At 37.2% G+C, this 18,518-nt stretch overlaps 1 protein-coding gene across 1 annotated transcript; it reads right to left on the reverse strand.

The window, feature by feature from the left end:
* Positions 1-371: 371 nt before the first annotated feature.
* On the reverse strand, positions 372-16,752 carry VIP (vasoactive intestinal peptide). The gene is made up of 7 exons (XM_056563358.1): positions 16,330-16,752; positions 14,789-14,905; positions 10,373-10,513; positions 7,149-7,253; positions 5,335-5,466; positions 3,787-3,901; positions 372-1,459 (listed from the first exon to the last, which is right to left on the reverse strand). The coding sequence occupies exons 2-7, from the start codon at positions 14,893-14,895 to the stop codon at positions 1,451-1,453; spliced, it is 609 nt and encodes a 202-aa protein (XP_056419333.1). The 5' UTR covers positions 14,896-14,905; positions 16,330-16,752; the 3' UTR covers positions 372-1,450.
* Between the last annotated feature and the right edge of the window lie 1,766 nt (positions 16,753-18,518).

Genomic DNA, 18,518 nt, shown 5'->3' on the forward strand with positions numbered 1-18,518 from the left:
TAATGGAGGTGCTGTTTTCCAGTAAATAGCAAATTTGGTCCTTGTACAATTGCCCTATATTTTTATGATTGCCCATATGTGCTTCAGCTTACACATTAATTTCAAGAACTGACAGATCCTCTTGTTGCCCTTCTATGTATTCCACCCCTCGATAGTTCTCCTTGTTACAAGATTATGTGGTGTTCTTCACCTGTTAATGTTATGCCATGATCGGTGTAAACTTAGAACTATTTTAGTTCATACATCTATTGTGTTATATATAAAGTGCAGTTATCGGGAGTAAAACAGTGACAGCTATAAGCATGGTCTCATCTTGTAAAAAGACAAAATGACACAATCCAAATTCAAAACCATTCGAATTTGCAGTGATGATAAAAATCTCTTTATTATCTGCATATTTCATAAGTTACATTCATTTTGAAAAAATATTATAATTTCCCAGTATCCACTTTATATATAAGTAATGCTGTCATCAGCAAAGATATACACAGTTTAATTTTTGAATATTTATGCTGTAGATAAATTTTTACATTAAACAAATCTCTTCTATCTCTCTTCCTCTGGGCATGTCTTAACCTTTTACGATACTCAGCATTTTACAGAATAACATTAAAATGACAGATACACTACATTCAGTCCTTATATTTGATCAAAACTATCAAAATCTTAAAAAAAATAAAGATTGAAATACAAATCATGAAAAGGTGTAATATTTATATGGGCCAGGTTCTGTGTATGCATTTTGGAAACTAGACATATATTTCATTATCTTTGGAGTTCAAGAATTATCCTGTAGTTAAAATCCAATATGGTTCAATATGAGAATATGAAAGCCTACACAAAACATAAGGGGCTCAAAACTATTTGAGGGTTAATGTGACCTTGTCACCCATAGCACCCAATGGGAGTCTACAATTTATTGTTACAGTGCAGTGGAGACGATATAAGCTGAACTCTGATTGGCTGCTATCAGTAAGAAGATTATCTTTTCGCGCACACAAGTGCCTATTGGCATCTCTGATTTGGCCTGGAGTAAAGTGGGATGTCTTCAAAAGGCTACACGTGACCTTCCTTGGCCTTCAGCCTTGTTTATGAGGTCAATCCAATGCTTGTATTAAAGTTGCCCTGAATAAGTTCATCCTACAAAGTTTGAGACTGTCCTTTTCTCCATGTTCATCTTTCAAATGCGTTTATTGAAATAAAGGTTTTTGAAGCATATGAAATCACAGGCTTTTCATGAGTATTGCATATCTATGTACAGCTTTAGGTAGAGATCTCTAAAGTAATATTTACAGTGTAAACATCAACTTGTAAATATAAGAAACATATTTGCCACAATTTTCACCTCACAACATTGGTTTTGGTTTGAATACAGAAGTAATCTCTTTGAAATACTATGTCAAACTCAAAAATATAGTAAACTTGTTCTTTTTGATTAAACAATCGTTCTTCAAAGGTTCTAAAAGAAAAAAAGATGCATTTTAGAAACCCGCATCATACGTATAGAAAGAATGCATTACCACAATTCAACTATTTAAAAGCAACAGCATAAAACAATGCTATGCCGGAAAGTTTTGTTTAGAAGGATTGATGGAAAGTTAAAGAAGTATTCAGGGATTTTACATGTTTTACACATGTAGTGTCCTGCCTCAGCTTGTGATTAGCTGAGTGAGTAGGTACTGCTTCTACATATTGTGTCAGAGGCAGGAAAAAGAGGTGACCAGTGTGGGACTGAGATTTACAGGAACAACAGGAAACCAGGGTATGTAAGTATGGCTTATTTTTTTTTTTTTACCCTGTCCTCATCAAAATATTTAAAAAAATGTAATTCAAGAATACCCCTTTAAGTCACTATCAGCCAAGAGTATGCAGACTATGTGGCTACTAGGAGACGCTTAGAGTGAGAGTTTTAGGGTAGGGTCGCACATGCCGTATTTTGCTCCGTATTTGTTACTGCGTATTTTCCTACCCATTGAAGTCAATGGGTAGGAAAATACGTAGCAGCAAATATGCAGCAAAATGCAGCACTTGTGACCCTACCCTAACCCTAGATTTTCCCATCCCACCATTTGTAAATGACTCCCCTCTGTAGAGGGGCTGCATTGATAGTAAGCAAGGTGGATTGCTCCAAGGGTCATGGAAAGAATGTTCTGTTAAAATAAAATTGAAAATCATTTTTTACATTGAGAGAAAAAACGGAACCATAAAGGTGGCCCATTTTTAACTTTCTTGTATGGAACCCTCTTTCTAGGTATGCCAATGCCATCAGTTGTGCACGTTCCAGACACTAATATTTATTCAGTGGCAAACACAGTTGTGCTTAAACAACATATGAGCAGCCTGCCATCTTCCTTTTTTAAGAGAGAGGAGATCATGAAAAAATTACTTCCAGTTTGCATTTAAAATGTTTTTTTTTTTATATATATATATATAGTTTTAGCAGCCACACAGGCTATAAATATCTCTAATCTAATTTATATTATCATCATGGCAAAGTTGCTGTGACATCTTCACTTATACTTTACATTTTTATGGTAAGGAAACAGTAGCATGTAGAGTGAAGACTAATGGGAGAAGACTTTAAGCCAGTATTTTAGTACAACTATAATTCATATTATGAAAAGAATACATTTTAGGCTGGGTTCCCACATAAAAAATAAAAAATAAAATCGGTAAAATAAAATAATCTGTATTTTTTATTTAATAATGTGTACGCATTGTATATAAAAAACTGCACTAATTCTAATATTGGAATAACTGCAGTATTTTAAAACACTGAAGGTCACTTTCCCATATACTTTTATAAAGCACATTATTAGATTTAAAAAAATGCACCCTTTTATGTATATTTTAATGCAGTTTTTTTTTCCATTTCACACTGTGAACCCAGTTTTAATGTATATCATACTGTAGGTTTCATCATTATTTGGGGTAGTTACTTCTAAAGTGGTAGATTGTACATAAAGAATGACAGATGGTCAGCCTGAATATGTATTACATGAAGCAGATGTTAATCCTTTTACTCTACAGTCATCATTGAACAGCACCATAAACCATTATCATTTTGCAAAGTGTTGCATATTTTTGTCAGGGAATTTACTTGAACTTTTACTATGTTCTACATGAAGTAAATGTTTAAAGCAATGCAGCAATCTCTGTAAATAATCACATGTAAATAAAGGATTGTTAAAATAAATTTGGTACCATACAAGGGAGTTTAGCATGGGGGGAAAAAAATGTAAATCTAGGCAAAAAAAAGATATGATGAGCTCTCTATTATATTGCCATAGAAATCCATCTAAGGCTGTGTTCACATACATCCAGCATCCAGCATTGGTGAACTTAGCCTAGATCTGGATGCAACTGATGACCCAACTGAGGACAAGTTGTCATCAGTTGTATGGATTCTGCACGGCTGCAAGCTGCGTTCCCTTTTCCGGTGCCCTCCTCCAACCATCGGTCAACAAAATTGAGACGCTGGATGACTGTGAACTGTACCATTGAAATGAACGGGATCAGCCTAGCATCAGTTTCCCTCCGGTGCACGCCGTAGGGAAACTGTGCTGGACAACTGATATATGTTAACCCAGCCTTACTAAGCCAGAAATCACAAACTTTTAGAGAAGTGATTGCATGAAACAAAACCATATAAGCTGGTGTCTAAGGCAATGGGTCCAAGAGGACTAAACAAGTGAATCATCATAGTACAAAATGTAAAATAAATGCCTGTACCTAAGCCATGATGAAAAGAGGCTAAATAGAGAAATATTGCTAGCAAATACATACCAGTGGTAGGTGACTCAGCAACTCATCAATGGTGGCATCATCATAGCTTTCAGAATATGGAGCTTGACTTAGATCAGCATCTTCTCGTAGGCTTGAAGGATTGATATCTTCTTGACTAAAATGGAAAGTAGTTTGTTTTAAATGAAAGTCACCACCTATTTGTAACAATAGGAACCAAGTTCTCTTATCCAGGTGGAGGGGACTCATCCAATTGCAAGGGAGCAATACATTTGCTCCACCCACTTTTTTATTAGTAGCCAGAGCACTTTGCTTGGTGACACATGGTTAAAAGATCCTGGAGCCAGATGTAAGAGGATTATTTATATCATGCATTTCATAAAAAAAAGGAGCAACCAATAAAGTGTGTCTTTAACATAAATTACATTTAGTCTATATCCTGTTATGATTGTGTTCCTCTTTTGTAGAGTTCTTTCTAAAATGTATACATTTATATACAGTTGCAAATAGCAGGTCTTAAATGGGCACTGTCATGAACCTTTTTTTTTAAAATATTTTGTAGTACTTATATACTACAACATATCTCTAATATCCATCCATTATTATTATTTTTTGTTTAAATTATATTATTTTGTATTTGAAAAACGGCCACTGGGTTCTCCCTCCTAGTGGCCGGCTGCAGCCCGCCGTGATGTCACTACTGAATTCGGACCGATCCCGGATGGGCAATCGGTCTGAATTCAGCCTGCCTGCGCTCGCTCCCTGCCTATCAATCAGACAGGCGGGAGCGAGCGCTGTGAACGCCGGTGCTGTGCACATTGGCTCACTGGCCCCGTGAGCAGCCCGTCCCTGCCCCCAGCATGTACAGTATGGAGGCACTGCGTACACAGAATATCAGTGCCGAGCTGAGGCTCCATTAGTACTGTACATGTCCTTATGTACATGCACGGCAGGTCGGCGATGCTCCTATACTCCTCCTTCCTGGGTAGAACATGAACTGCTAAACAGGGAGAAGGAGATCCCAGAGCAGCCTGCTGTGCTTTTGGCCACTCATCTATATACACTCCTAACAGGAGCGCAGCATAGATGAGGGGAGGGCGGAAGACGGTGCCCAGCAGGCATCAGTGACGTCGTGCCTGCTGGAGAAGTCGGCTTCCTGCAGAGCAAGAGAGACGAGCAGTAGGAAAAACATTTTAAAAGGCAGGGAGGGGGTTAGGGATTGATTAGCAATAGGTAGGGACAGAAAAAAAATACAGATGGTGGGAGCTACTCTTTAAGATATATAAAAAACTAGACAGAAAATCAACAAAATTTGGTGGCTATAAATATCTTATACAATGTTAGTCTTCTTTTTGTACTACTGCATCATCACATTATAACAGTATTATTTGCAATGCAATATCTAAAAAGGTTATTTGTATGGATTGTTCCATTAGATGCGGCACATAGCAATCATTTCACTTGTCTGCAAAGTATCTACATTAATCCCTCTAGATAATGATAATCATGACTAAGTAGATGTATTTGTCCCACTACAATTCTCAGAATAGGGGGATTCTAATTAAAGTCTTTCTGTTACGCCATCAATACCTTCTTTTTCCAGTGAGGACTGAGTTTAAGTACTTCTTTACCGCCATCTGCTTCCTAAATCGACTGTAGTTATCAGTGAAGACAGCATCAGAGTGACGTTTTACGGGGACTGGATCTTCCACAACATTATTACTGATTTAGGGAAAAAGTGGTATAAAAAATAACAATCAAATCCACACTTTGAAATTATGTAACATGCATTGTATTATTCATAATTTAAGGCTTTGGAGCTCTGTTAGGTAGTTCAGATTGCTGATTCCGTTGAAATACATACCAGGTTTTTTATACACTAAAATCATGAAAAATAATGGGCATCTAACAGTACCCTGACGTACCCCACTTACAGTAAATGGGATCTACCGGGTTTTGTTGGTGTCCAGAGTCACAACCTCCATCCAAGCCCTGTTAGCTACAGTTGTAAAGGTGCTCCACAATGCTGCTGTGAACATAGCCTAAGTAATATTTGTAAATAAATATCCATGGAAATAAAGGTCTTGGCTAAAATTCTTTCCACCTGAATGTTGGTAACATTTTTAACTTTTAAACAGATGTTTACGTAAATGTTTTTTAGTTACTTAAAGGGGTATCCTTTGGATAGGGGATAAGATGCCTAGGGGCGGAGTACCCCTTTAAGGGTCCATTTGGTTACCTGAGTGAAACAATAACAATTTATTTTCGAACAAAAAAATAACGATTGACTGAAATATAGAGTTGCCTGGTAACCATACATCTAATCAAAAACGAATGACCAGGGAGTCAGGAGTTTGTCTGGCGCAGAGAGGAACCATCAGGCAGCCAAGTAAAATCAATGGATTTATTAGATGCAACGCGTTTCGCTGCACATGCGCAGCTTCATGAAGCTGCGCATGCGCAGCGAAACGCGTTGCATCTAATAAATCCATTGATTTTACTTGGCTGCCTGATGGTTCCTCTCTGCGCCAGACAAACTCCTGACTCCCTGGTCATTCGTTTTTGATTTTACTCTCACCCAGGAGGGCTGCAGTGGACCTTCTTCCATATCTCTTCTGCTCTTAACCTTGTTGTGTGTGGGCGCACAACCAACTTCGGTAAGCGGCTTGGGAATCACCGTCCCCTACCCCCACCTGCAAGATCTACTGATCCCGCACATGAGGCGCCTTCCTTTCTTTCTCTAGATACATCTAATCAACTGAATTTTCAATTTCCCCATAATTTTGCATTGAATCCAGTAATTCATTCTGTGGTATTCTGAGAAGACTGGGTTGTAATAATTTCAGGGTTGCACAAGTGGCTTCCTAATGAGCAAAGTAAATTTATAAGGAGCATCAACAGTGCCCATTGTGCAACCTAGTTTACCCTTAAACTGTTTACCCTTAAAATGATCATCAGATCAAGTGACATGTTATATCTTAACATCGGCTAAAGCTACACCATTAATCCATCTGAAGAGTTGCCTTATTTATGTTTATGCAAGATAAGTTCTGTCCAACTCTCTTCTTTCCTAAAACGACTTAAAAAACCATGAGAAACCTGATGATCATACTAAAAGTTAATAGGATCCATAAGGACTTATTGACATCAAAGCTGTCATGACACCCTTAATCATGGTAGTCAGAGTTATAATGTGAACAGAACCTGGCAGGCAGGCAGGCAGTCTGACATTCTTCATGTCAACCAGGCTTGTAAGATGCAACTTGAAATTCATCCACTTAGTCCATGTTTGCACCTTAGTCACAATCAATACTTCACTGGATTCCATTTAAGGAATATATTTTAGAACTGTAAAGTGTTTTATAGATTTATAGGACTATAATAGATCTCTAATTGATTCTCACCTGACTCTTTTTCCAATTAGTGATTCTAAGTATCTTCTTGCAGACAGTTGACCCAAGAGCTTGCTATATCCACTAGTGAAAAGTCCATCAGCATGTCGTGATGTCCTAGCACAGAGAAAAAAACATGCAATTTCTACACAAAGTAGTATACTATTTTTAATTATTTTACATGGTATTATGTTATATAAAATACAAGTATTAAAGGAGTAATACTGTCATTGGATAACCAGAAAAATTACAATTGTGAACTTTCAGAGAACAGAGGTTGCTTTATCAGGCAAGTTTATGAATGAAGGAATACTAGGGAGACCAGCACAATATTTGTACATTTAAAAAAAATGTTAAACCAATGAAATACAACTAAAGTATTTACTATAACTGACCAATTAGAATGAAAAGAAAGTACTCACCAGGATATGGTTTCCAGGCTTTAATAGCTAAAGAATGGCAAAGGACAGGAGACACAGGTACATTCGGCAGAAGGGAGCTACATCCATTTCACCCAACAGCGCTTTTCCCATGAGAGAATGGCAGTAGTTCCATTCGGTGGAACACACCTGTATGTCCTGTCTGATACCGTTGTTTAGCCATTAAAGCCTGGAAAACGTATCCTGGTAAGTGCCGCCTCTTCATTCTCATTGGTCAGTAATGCTTGGAATCTGAATCCGCTCTTTCAGCAGATATATTCTTAGAACAAAATACCATTAATGCATGTGCACATATGTGACTACCCTTCATTCTTTATGTCATTTATGGGCTACATATTAAGGGCTCCATAGAAAAATGTATCTTTGCTGGCCATACACAGATACATAGGGGGAGATTTATCAAAACCTGTTCAGAGGAAAATTTGCTGAGTTGCCCATAGAAACCCATCAGATCGCTTCTTTCATTTTTGAAAAGGCCTCTGTAAAATGAAAGAAGCAATCTAATTGGTTGCTATGGGCAACTCAGCAACTTTTCCTCTGGACAGGTTTTGATAAATCTCTCCCCTAGTTAGTGTGGTTGAAAATAGACACGTGTCCATCAAATTCAACCAAAAAGATGAAGGGAAGAGATATGGTGGATGAAGGGAAAGGGATAAGATTCTATATTTCTGCAAAAGCATTAATGTTATTTTGTTCTAAGAATGTATCTAAACTTGTTTACGCTGGAAAACTGTCAAAATGGAAAGCCAACACAGAGATTCATTTTCTGAAAATATAAGTCTTCTGTGCAAGTCTCAGAAACATCTTTATTTTAACCTATTAACAACCTGTGACATACATTTTCATCACGGTCACTTGTGCCCTGGTGCACCCTGATGAAAATGTACATGCAGTTATGAAGAGAGCTCCTGTTTATAAGCACACTGATGTAATTTAACCCCTTAAATGTTGTGCTTATAAGCAACTGTGGTATTTAGGAAGTCCGCTAACAGGAAAGGTTACTGTCAGGTGCCTGATCGGCACCTCCGTAACACATAGGCAGGGTGCCGATCAGCATCCATGGCAGCCAAAGGCCTTCTGAAAACTGCTGTACCTACCATGGTAAAATCTGCTAATATAGCCTTCCCCAGGCAATGCAATGACATAGCATTGATCAGTAGTAGCAATATAATAGTTGCTTCTAAAACATAATTGCTGCTTTTTTGTCACATCATTTATCAGAAAAAAGTAGACAAAAGCTATCAAAAACGCTCATCTAAACCAAAATGTTATCAATAAAATTGATAGATTATAGTGCACAAAAATTAGCCTTTACTCAGCCACGGAATAATAAATTAGATTCAGACACACGTTGTTGTTAGTGTGCCCTAGCAGCATGATATGACAACCTTGAGGTGGGTCCTTTGTAGTTTCTCAGACAGCCATGCAGTCCTAGTACCTTACAGCTAACTGCACAGGGGTCCCCAGGGTAGCCCTATTTGATCAAATCATGATCATTCTTGACCATGGCTATCCAAGGATTAAGCGCCCAGGATAGGAGGTTCCTCCAATCTCAGCCATTACAACTGGAACTCTGTTAGGCAAACAGCACTGTTGAAGAAGGCCCCTTAACAATTCCCATCAAAGTGTGTAGCTGTGGTCATTAAGGCCTTAAGAGTTTTATGACAAGGATTGTAAAGCATTACACTTAAACCATACTTAGGAGAAATAACCCATTTAAGCCTCCACTTTCACTGACCACCATCTTTCTCACAGAAGGTTTCCAGGTTCCACATCCTCTGAGAAAATATTAATTGAACACATTTCTGATGACTTTGGATATCTGATTTTGGATACAATATTTAATATATTTGAGCATACCAGTAATATTAAAGGGTAAAGATTAAAAAGACTGTCATGAGCATATGTATTATGCCCAACCCTTCTCTTCCCCATCATTATCTGTTGGGGAGATTCAGGAGGCCCTAATAAATGTGTCATTTGCAACCACTAAGTGTTAATGTGAACCCAGAGAAAGAATTAACTGACTTATACTGGTTAAATATTTCACTCGTCCCATGCCAGATGATTAACTTTGATTAATTTACAATCTACTTTTCAATCCAAGCATTATAGCCACATTTTTTACCATTGGAACCCTAGTGGCATGGAGACATAGCAGGAAGTCATAGCAATAAAAATAGATTTCTTATTGGTTTCTATGTGTTACTAAAAACTACTAAAAACGTTTTGCAGTGAGGGTTTTTCCAGATGATTTTGGAACGTGACAAACATAGCCAATAACCATACAGCAAAACCTTGGGAACATTTTGTAACACAATGTAATACAGCCTTAAAAGGGAATTCCGTTGCTAACTTCCCGGATCTCCTCATGCATGAAGCAACAACTGCTCTGTGCATGGAGTGGTGTCAGCCACCACAAGGAGCAATTCTCGACATGCCCCCTCTATGTATCTCCATGGGAAAGCCAGAGAAACTCAAGTGCTGTATATCTGGCTCTCCCATAGAGATACATAGAGGGGGCATGTCGACCACCACTTCATCACTGCTCCGTGCATGAGGAGAGCCGGGGCAACAGGCAGCAGATTGTGGGGGTCCGACACTTATCCCCTATCCCTATAGGGGATAAGAAGTTTAGTACCATAGTTCCCTTTTAAATGATTTCAGAGGTTTTACTTTCACATAATACTTTTGATAGAATTTATGAATATTTACTACAAGTAAACTATAGCAATTTAAGAACTATCAAAGCAAAGATATATTGAACATAACATACAGATGAAATATATGGTATACCTGCCAACTCCTTGCGCCATGTCCAGAAAAAACTTGTCATTCTCTGGTAGAGTGTTCTGTAAAATGTCTGTATCTTGTTTTAATGTCCCCTGCATCTGATCGGCTTCATTTGCTCCCTCAAATGATAATCTGTTTCCTAGCCTAAAATAAGTTATATTTATTATTTATATGAAACACAATAGTGAATGCATTATGAAACTGCCTCCATATTACAAATGGTCAGTAAGATATATATTTAATTCCTATTTTCATCAGTTACAATGACACCCTATTATTACAACAACAGTCATACTTTGAGCAGTTTAGGTAAAGGTAACTTGTCACCACTTTCATGCTGCCTGATTCCCAATGCATCAAGGTCGTCCTCAAAAAATGTCTCCCCCATCAGCCTGAATTGAAAGATCTTTTCCTGTTCAGGCATAAGTATAGATCTATCAATCAAGGCCAACAGTGCAGGCAGAAGTCAACGGGACCACTCCGAAGACTTGGGGTTCAGGCAGCATGAAAGTGATGACAGATTCCCTTTAGGACATATAAACATTTGTCACATTCTTTGTCTACAAAAGGTTTATCTCACATGACAAATAACTAAATGCATGAAACTATATCTTGTCAAGAGAAAGTCTGTGATATACAACAAACACTGAATCCAAGGGTAAAACATTGCCCTGTGTAAAAATGCCCACCAAATTAACCACCAAACAAAAGAATGTTTGTTTGTTGGTTGACAGCATCTTATGTCACCAGGTTTCCCTAGGTAAATAAAGGGTGTGCTGACGGCAATAATGGAATTTAGGTGCCGCATAAAAGGTTAAGCAATCGTTCATGCAGCCAGTCACTCTCCATGTGTAAAGGCTCCTTTTAAAAGAACCATTAGTATTTGTCTGGTCACATATATCAGTCATTTTTGGAGTGCAGAAGAAAATCCAGAGAAAATCCACACAAACAAGACTAGCACATAATAACTCCTTGTAGATGCTGTCTTTGATTTGGGTTAAAGCCGATGACCACATTGGCGCAAGAAACAGTGCTAACCATTAAACAACTGTACTACCAAATTGGCACAATGAGAAAAATATGTGATTTTCTGAAAAAATAATAAGGTGCTGTCCCCTTTTTACATTCTCTTTAAATTAAAAGGGTCACGTGAAAATAAACTAATTAAATGGCCCCCATACACATAAGTAAAAAAAAAATTGCTGACCCCATTGGTATTGGCAGAACTGCTTGTATCTTTAATATGTACAGGGGCCTCCTGACTCCCCCCATCCACAAAATATGAATGTTAAGCTAAGCTAATTGTTCATGTGCATGGGATGAAGGGGAGAGGTAACTGTCAGCCAACAGCTATTAAAAGTGTATAGGCACCTTTAGAAAGTTGGCAGCAAGTATGTAATGCCACTACAGCGCCACCATAGGTGAAATAAAACATTACATTCTGCTTACTGGTTCAACTGGTTATCTATATAAAGAATGGAAATACTGGGTCCTTGGGACAATGAGACACTCTTTGTAGCAACTTTCTGCTCTCGATAACTGACAAAAACTCTGAATAAAGAGTACCCCTCTGTTAGCTCAGAATCTCCTTATAGACCACTCCTTCAATATTGTTTCTACATTAGAGAATACACCCTAGTTACAATGAAGGCTTTTCGGAACACCTCCTCTATTCAACATTGGATTGCAAACATCCTACCACTAGAGAGATCCATTATGACTACTTGACCCCTACTCCATTGGTTATGGTATATAAATCACTGTGCATTTTTGTAAAATGTGTAAAGAATCAGAATTAGTTGAACACTTCTAAAAGCCTATTGAACCATATTTTTTTTTGTCATGGATCAAAGTATTGGGTTTAATACATGTTATTTCTTATGAGGGAGCTTTGGTGGTTTGGACGGCTTTAACAATATTCTGTCACAATGGGTTTCTCAAAGCTTTTAAATATATTACTTCTATTAGTATTTAATTTTTATTTCATACTTTTTTTTCTGTACTCTTGGGTTATAGTATTATAGACTAGTCTATGTCTGTTTAAAAGACATTCATCTGATACAACCTGCCTGAGGGTGTGTTTATCCAGGGCACATGTGGCCCATTAACCCTTCTCGGGACTGTCATTGGGATATACACAGTCCACAGTCTAGGGGAAAACATGCAGACTGAAGGGGGCTTGACCACTGAGACCCCGCCTATGTCAAGAATGGGGACATAATTCCCCAGAATAGATGCTGTAAATCACGCCTGTGTGGCCACCATTTTTTTTGTCTATGGGGCTGCTGAACAGTTCAGCACTTGGAAATATTCATAAGCCCCATAGACAATAAATGATCAGTGGCCACATATGCAGGATCTACACCTTTTATTCTGGTGATTATGTCCCCATTATTGGGATTAGCAGGAGTCCAAGTGATCACATCTCCACTGATTTGCTTGTTATCCCCTTACCTGTTACAAGAAGATAACTTAATGACATAGGAAAAAGCTCCTTTATTACCACTCAACTTTGACTTCCATTCCTAATGGAGCCATGCCAGAAATGATGCATTTGTATGTAACCACCCCTTAATGAATCCTGCCAGATATTGTTGACTTATATTTGGGTTTGTCAGGCTTCCAATATTTTCTGACAGCAAGAATAGTACAAAGTTTATTGGTATGATATTCTTGCAATCATAGACAACTAAACCCTGGTGGAACATAAAACACACAAAACAGTGTGAGCAATACCTAGATTATATGTAACTCTAAGTACTCAATTTTCCCCATACTCCAAAAATACTAGCTCAATTGGCTTCCATTGAAACTGAGCCCATTATGGTCAGTCAGTGATAATAGAATGGACAGCTTAAAGTTTATGGCAAAAAATAACAATTGACAGAAGCCTTTTTTGCATAAATCTGTCTCTTCCATGGTTGTATTTTATTGCTTAGAACTGTTATATTGGATAACAAGTTATCTTGTAGTTGCAAGATAATTAAATGAACTGTCAATTCTAATTCATACGGTTTTGTAAATGTTACAACCTTTTAACAAAAATAATCTATATCTAGCATATATTCAAGACATATATGGTGGCAACAGCAGTGTTACTTCTAATTTAAAAAGAAAAAGGCTCTACCAATATGTAAAATGCTAAGAATAAAAAAAAAAAACTATTTTAATCATAAAGCAATTGGGAACTGTTACTACTTTTCATTACACATCTTCATAGATTTTATGTGTTGTAGAATGTAATTTATTCCTCCAGTAAATATTGTTTCTTTCCAGTTCTTGAAATACTCAAAGTGAATGTGTTCTATATCCCCTGTGTAGCCACTAATATATAAATAAGTACAAAGAAGAAAGTCTCTGAGACTGTAAATTGATCATCAGAATACTAATACTCCATTCAACTGTTATCACGTTATATTGGGCCATACATTTTCGACCCTTAAAACTTAAAAACAGAGATGGATGCTGGGAAAGGTCTTAATCTGACAAGGTAACAATACTGGTTAAGGGATGGCTTGTGGCAACTTTCTTTTACAATTTATAAAATGAGAACCTAGTGTTCAGATCCCCATCAATAGTTTTGTCAGATATAAGTAGTACCTCTACATAAACTGTTACAAATTGTTTTATTGGAGCTAATTGTCAACCATTTTATAGTATGTTCAGTCTAGGTTCATTGTAAGGAAGGAACAAGTAGGAACATTCTTATCACCATATTACAGAACTTTGGGTACTTCTCTACTGCTGCACTACCAATCCGTAAGCAGGTGTACCCTGTGGCTTCACCACTGATTTGCATATTCTAATCCACACATGACTCTATTTCAATAATAGGGTTTCCCTCATAAAGACTTTTCAGCTGTTTCTGTATCTCCTAGTCAATTCAAGGAGGAGTGGTAATATTGTAAACACAGATTGTCTCCAGACTGGCGAAGATTATGCAGTCAGACTTTAACTGATCACTTTTTGTATTAACAAGCTATAATTTTTTACATATAACATGGAATACTAATTGTATTAAGCAATACCTGCAATGCCCTAGTATATAAGTAAAGGTTAACCAAAGATGGCCCTACATTGCTGTTTGACCCTGCACACTGACAAAGAAGTGGACTGATGAAGTGTCACAATAATGTTTTTACAAACTTTAAGACAACCACGTGCTTGTATATAGTGTCAGGAGTTCAAAATCAACAGGATAATAACATTATAATTTACAATTTCCCCCTGTTTTGAAAATGTAGGCAACTGTCTATTTGATAACATTGCAATAATGTAATAATCAATATAACTGTACCTATCTTGTTTGCAAAGTGTAAATGATACAATTGTCATATTATAGGTTTGTATTGCTCTCTTTCTAAAGCAGACTGACACTACAAGAAAGTATAGGACAAGAATTGCAAAAATATTTCTCACCTGCTATTAGAATACGTCCCTAAAGGAGGTAACGCCTGTGCTCGAAGGTAGAGAACACTGAACAGAGTAAAAGACACCATAAGGTGGAAGATGCTCCTATGTTCCATTGCTTCAACTCTGATGGAACACAAGCAATTTTATTGTGTAAAATATTGTCAAAACTTTTGATTGGCAATAAATCCTACTTCTTCCGGTGAATTTAAAATATAACATTCTGATAGCAAATCAAATAGTTAACAAAGTCTGCAGCAAATCATAGCACCATAGCATTAAATAAACGCTAGATCCTTAAACATGCCTTTTACTGAATATACTGTATAAGTGTGTAAGCTGTTTAGGTTAGTAATCTACAGACATCTATGTGTGTATTTATTATTTTTTTTTACTTATAAATAGTAATAATATTATTAATAATAATAATAATAATAATAATAATAATAATAATAGGAATAACTCCAATAATCTATTGGTTATATTGCAAATATCTCTTTACATGATTTAGGTATATATATTTTATCAGACTTAAAATCTATATATCCATCTTTCTATCTATCCATTTATCCATGCATCCATCCATTCATCTATCTTTCTGTCTATTGTATGTAGCTGTTTCTCAATGTATCTATCCATTCCTCTTACATGGCTAGTCAATTTATCTATTCATTTTAATCTATCTATTGATCTAACATATATTAATATACAATGTTTCTACATGGTTTATTTCTTAAATGTTATTTATTTATAACCCCACCTCCATCTCTTAAATCTATCTACTACATTTAAAAGCAATGTCAATCATATTTAAGATCTATCTATCCATCTTTCTATCATATATTATCTGTCTGTCATCTATCTATTTATTATATTTATCCATCTTTCTATCATATATGATCTGTTTGTCATCTATCTATTTATTTATTATATTTATCCATCTTTCTATCATATATTAACTATTTGTCATAAATCTATCTATCTATCTATTATATCTATTAAGCTTTCTCACATTTAAAAACTATCAGTAACATCTGGGAGTTATCTTCCATCTCAGCTAACTAATCTATCTATCTAGCTATCTATCATCTATCTATCTATCTATCTGTCATCTGTCTGTCTATCTAATCTACATAGCTGTTTTCTTTTCAATACATCTATTTATCTGCCTTCTTACATTAAGTCTATTTGTCCATCAAAAATATTGTAAACTTATCTCCTAACTTCTGTTTTTTTAATCTCTCAATGATCTATCATATACCATGTTTATACACTGTACAGGTCATCACATGTTATATCCATTATCATATTTAATCATCATACATTTAGCTATCATAATCACAATCCATCATCTGTTTAAATCCTCCAATCACAATATTTTCTAAATACCTATTTCATAGTTCTTATAGTTCTAACCTATTTCATCTCCACATATGTATCTAGTTTTCCTATTTATGATCTCTCAGAAGTTTTCCATGACATCTCCCCCTTGACATATTAGCAGCTACTTTGTGTTCTCAGTAGATCAGCAGATCCAGGCTTGTACTTACTTCCAATGCAGCCTCCCTCTTCCCAGCTGTATGTCCTCACACCAGAGCTCACTTCTCCAAACTTCCACTGATCACAGACAGGACCAGGCGCTATCCGTGGTGCTGAAACTCTCAGCCAAGTCTCCTGATTACAGACAAGTGTTGCCTGTGCTCCCTGTGCTCCCGAGCTGCTCTCTTTCTGCACTGTAAGGAGTGTGCACTTGTCAGGCTGCCTCCGAACGTCTCATTTAATAGAGAACTTGCTCCTATAAAACGAGTGGGAGAGAAGGGCTGGTCAACAAGACTAACTCGAGTGGCTTATGTGAAGACGTCACTCCACATCCCAGGAGGATACACTCAAAAGTCGTCATCACCTCCTTGCTTAGGACTGCAGATGAAGTCCCTCAGTGATCAATGGATTCCAGAAGACATGACTATGTAGCGGGTAATTTATTTAGGCAATGAGTGATTGCACAGCCACAATGTCATTAACAGCTACACATGTAACCAGACCTGATGATACTATTACTATGACACCAATGCAGTGTTTCCCAACCAGGGTGCCTCCAGCTGTTGCAAAACTACAACTCCCAGCCTGCCCGGACAGCCACTGGCTGTCCGGGCAGGCTGGGAGTTGTAGTTTTGAAACAGCTGGAGGCACCCTGATTGGGAAACACTGTACTAATGACTTCAGCCTGGATGGTGTGTACACAGGGGCACACAAGTGGATCATGTATAGAGTATACTGTAATGAATTCTGCACATCCAGCCTGCAGGGTCTTCTTTATTACCAGGGAACATTGATTTATTGGTTCTATTTGGTTTACAGAAAGGATTTTTAATTAAACATAAATATTTGTCTGACACAAACCACTTAGCACCTCCTGAATAAAATGTTTCATTACTTGTCAACTTATTACCATTTCTACATAAAGAATGCACTGCCTGTACTTACTTTGACCACCAGAATATGTGAAGATATACATGGTAAAATATCATACTATATATATATATATATATATAAATTTTTTTAACACAGTGTAATATCTAAACATAGCTGCTTTCTTTCAAAAACAGTGCCACACCTGTCCTCAGGTTATGTGTGGCATTGCAACTGGGCTCCATCCCCTTGAAAAAAAAGAGAAAATCTGCAAAATCCCACATGAACTTAGCACAAGAGTGGAGATGTTTCTGGAAGAAAGCTGGCGGGGGGGGGGGGGGGGGGGGGGTAATTGTAAGTAATTGTACTTACTTCCAATGCACATGTAAGGGCATATATAAGTGAAGAGCACATACGGGGGGGGGGGGGGGGGCATTGTAAGTCAGGGGCACATGTCAGGGGGGCATTATATGTGAGGGGTACATGTCAGGGGGCATAATATGTGAGGGGCACATGACAGGGGGGCATTATAAGTGAGGGGCAAATGTCAGGGGGGCCCCCTGTCATGTGCCCCTCACATAAAAAGAGGTACGTAAGAAAGTCATATGCCAGGGGGATTTAAAAATCTATCTTGCATTGACTGGGGTATTTAAAGGGGTACTCCGGTGGAAAACTTTTTTTTTTTTAATCAACTGGTGCCAGAAAGTTAAACAGATTTGTAAATTACTTCTATTAAAAAATCTTAATCCTTCCAGTACTAATTAGCTGCTGAATACTACAGAGGAAATTATTTTCTTTTTGGAGTACAGTGCTCTTTGCTGACATCACGATCACAGTGCTCTCTGCTGACATCTCTGTCCATTTTAAGAACTGTCCAGTGCAGCATATGTTTGCTATGGGGATTTTCTCCTACTCTGGACAGTTCTTAAAATGGACAGAGATGTCAGCAGAGAGCACTGTGGTCATGATGTCAGCAGAGAGCACTGTGCTCCAAAAAGAAAAGAATTTGTAGTATTCAGCAGCTAATAAGTACTGGAAGGATTAAGATTTTTTAATAAAAGTAATTTACAAATCTGTTTAACTTTCTGGCACCAGTTGATAAAAAAAAAAAAAATAAAGTTTTCCACCGGAGTACCCCTTTAATGTAAGTACTGGGGTAAAGAGCTAAATGTTTACCTCAGGTGATAGAAAGCTCAGCTCTGACTCAGGGTGCAACTAAAGCAAGTATGTGCTCACTTGTTTTAGGGTGTTTGAATTTTGACCAATATGCATAGTGATTTTTCTAAACAATATATCAGAAGTAATATAATTTTACAAACATTTACAGTCC

Source organism: Hyla sarda, chromosome 3, assembly GCF_029499605.1.
Source record: "Hyla sarda isolate aHylSar1 chromosome 3, aHylSar1.hap1, whole genome shotgun sequence".
Classification (NCBI taxonomy): domain Eukaryota; kingdom Metazoa; phylum Chordata; class Amphibia; order Anura; family Hylidae; genus Hyla; species Hyla sarda.

Coding starts and splice junctions, on each gene's coding strand:
- VIP (XM_056563358.1), bottom strand. CDS start 14,895: ATGGAACATAGGAGCATCTTCCACCTTATGGTGTCTTTTACTCTGTTC. Junction 10,514..14,788: donor GGGACGTATTCTAATAGCAG/GTGAGAAATATT, acceptor AACTTATTTTAG/GCTAGGAAACAGATTATCAT. Junction 5,467..7,148: donor CTAATTGGAAAAAGAGTCAG/GTGAGAATCAAT, acceptor TCCCTAAATCAG/TAATAATGTTGTGGAAGATC.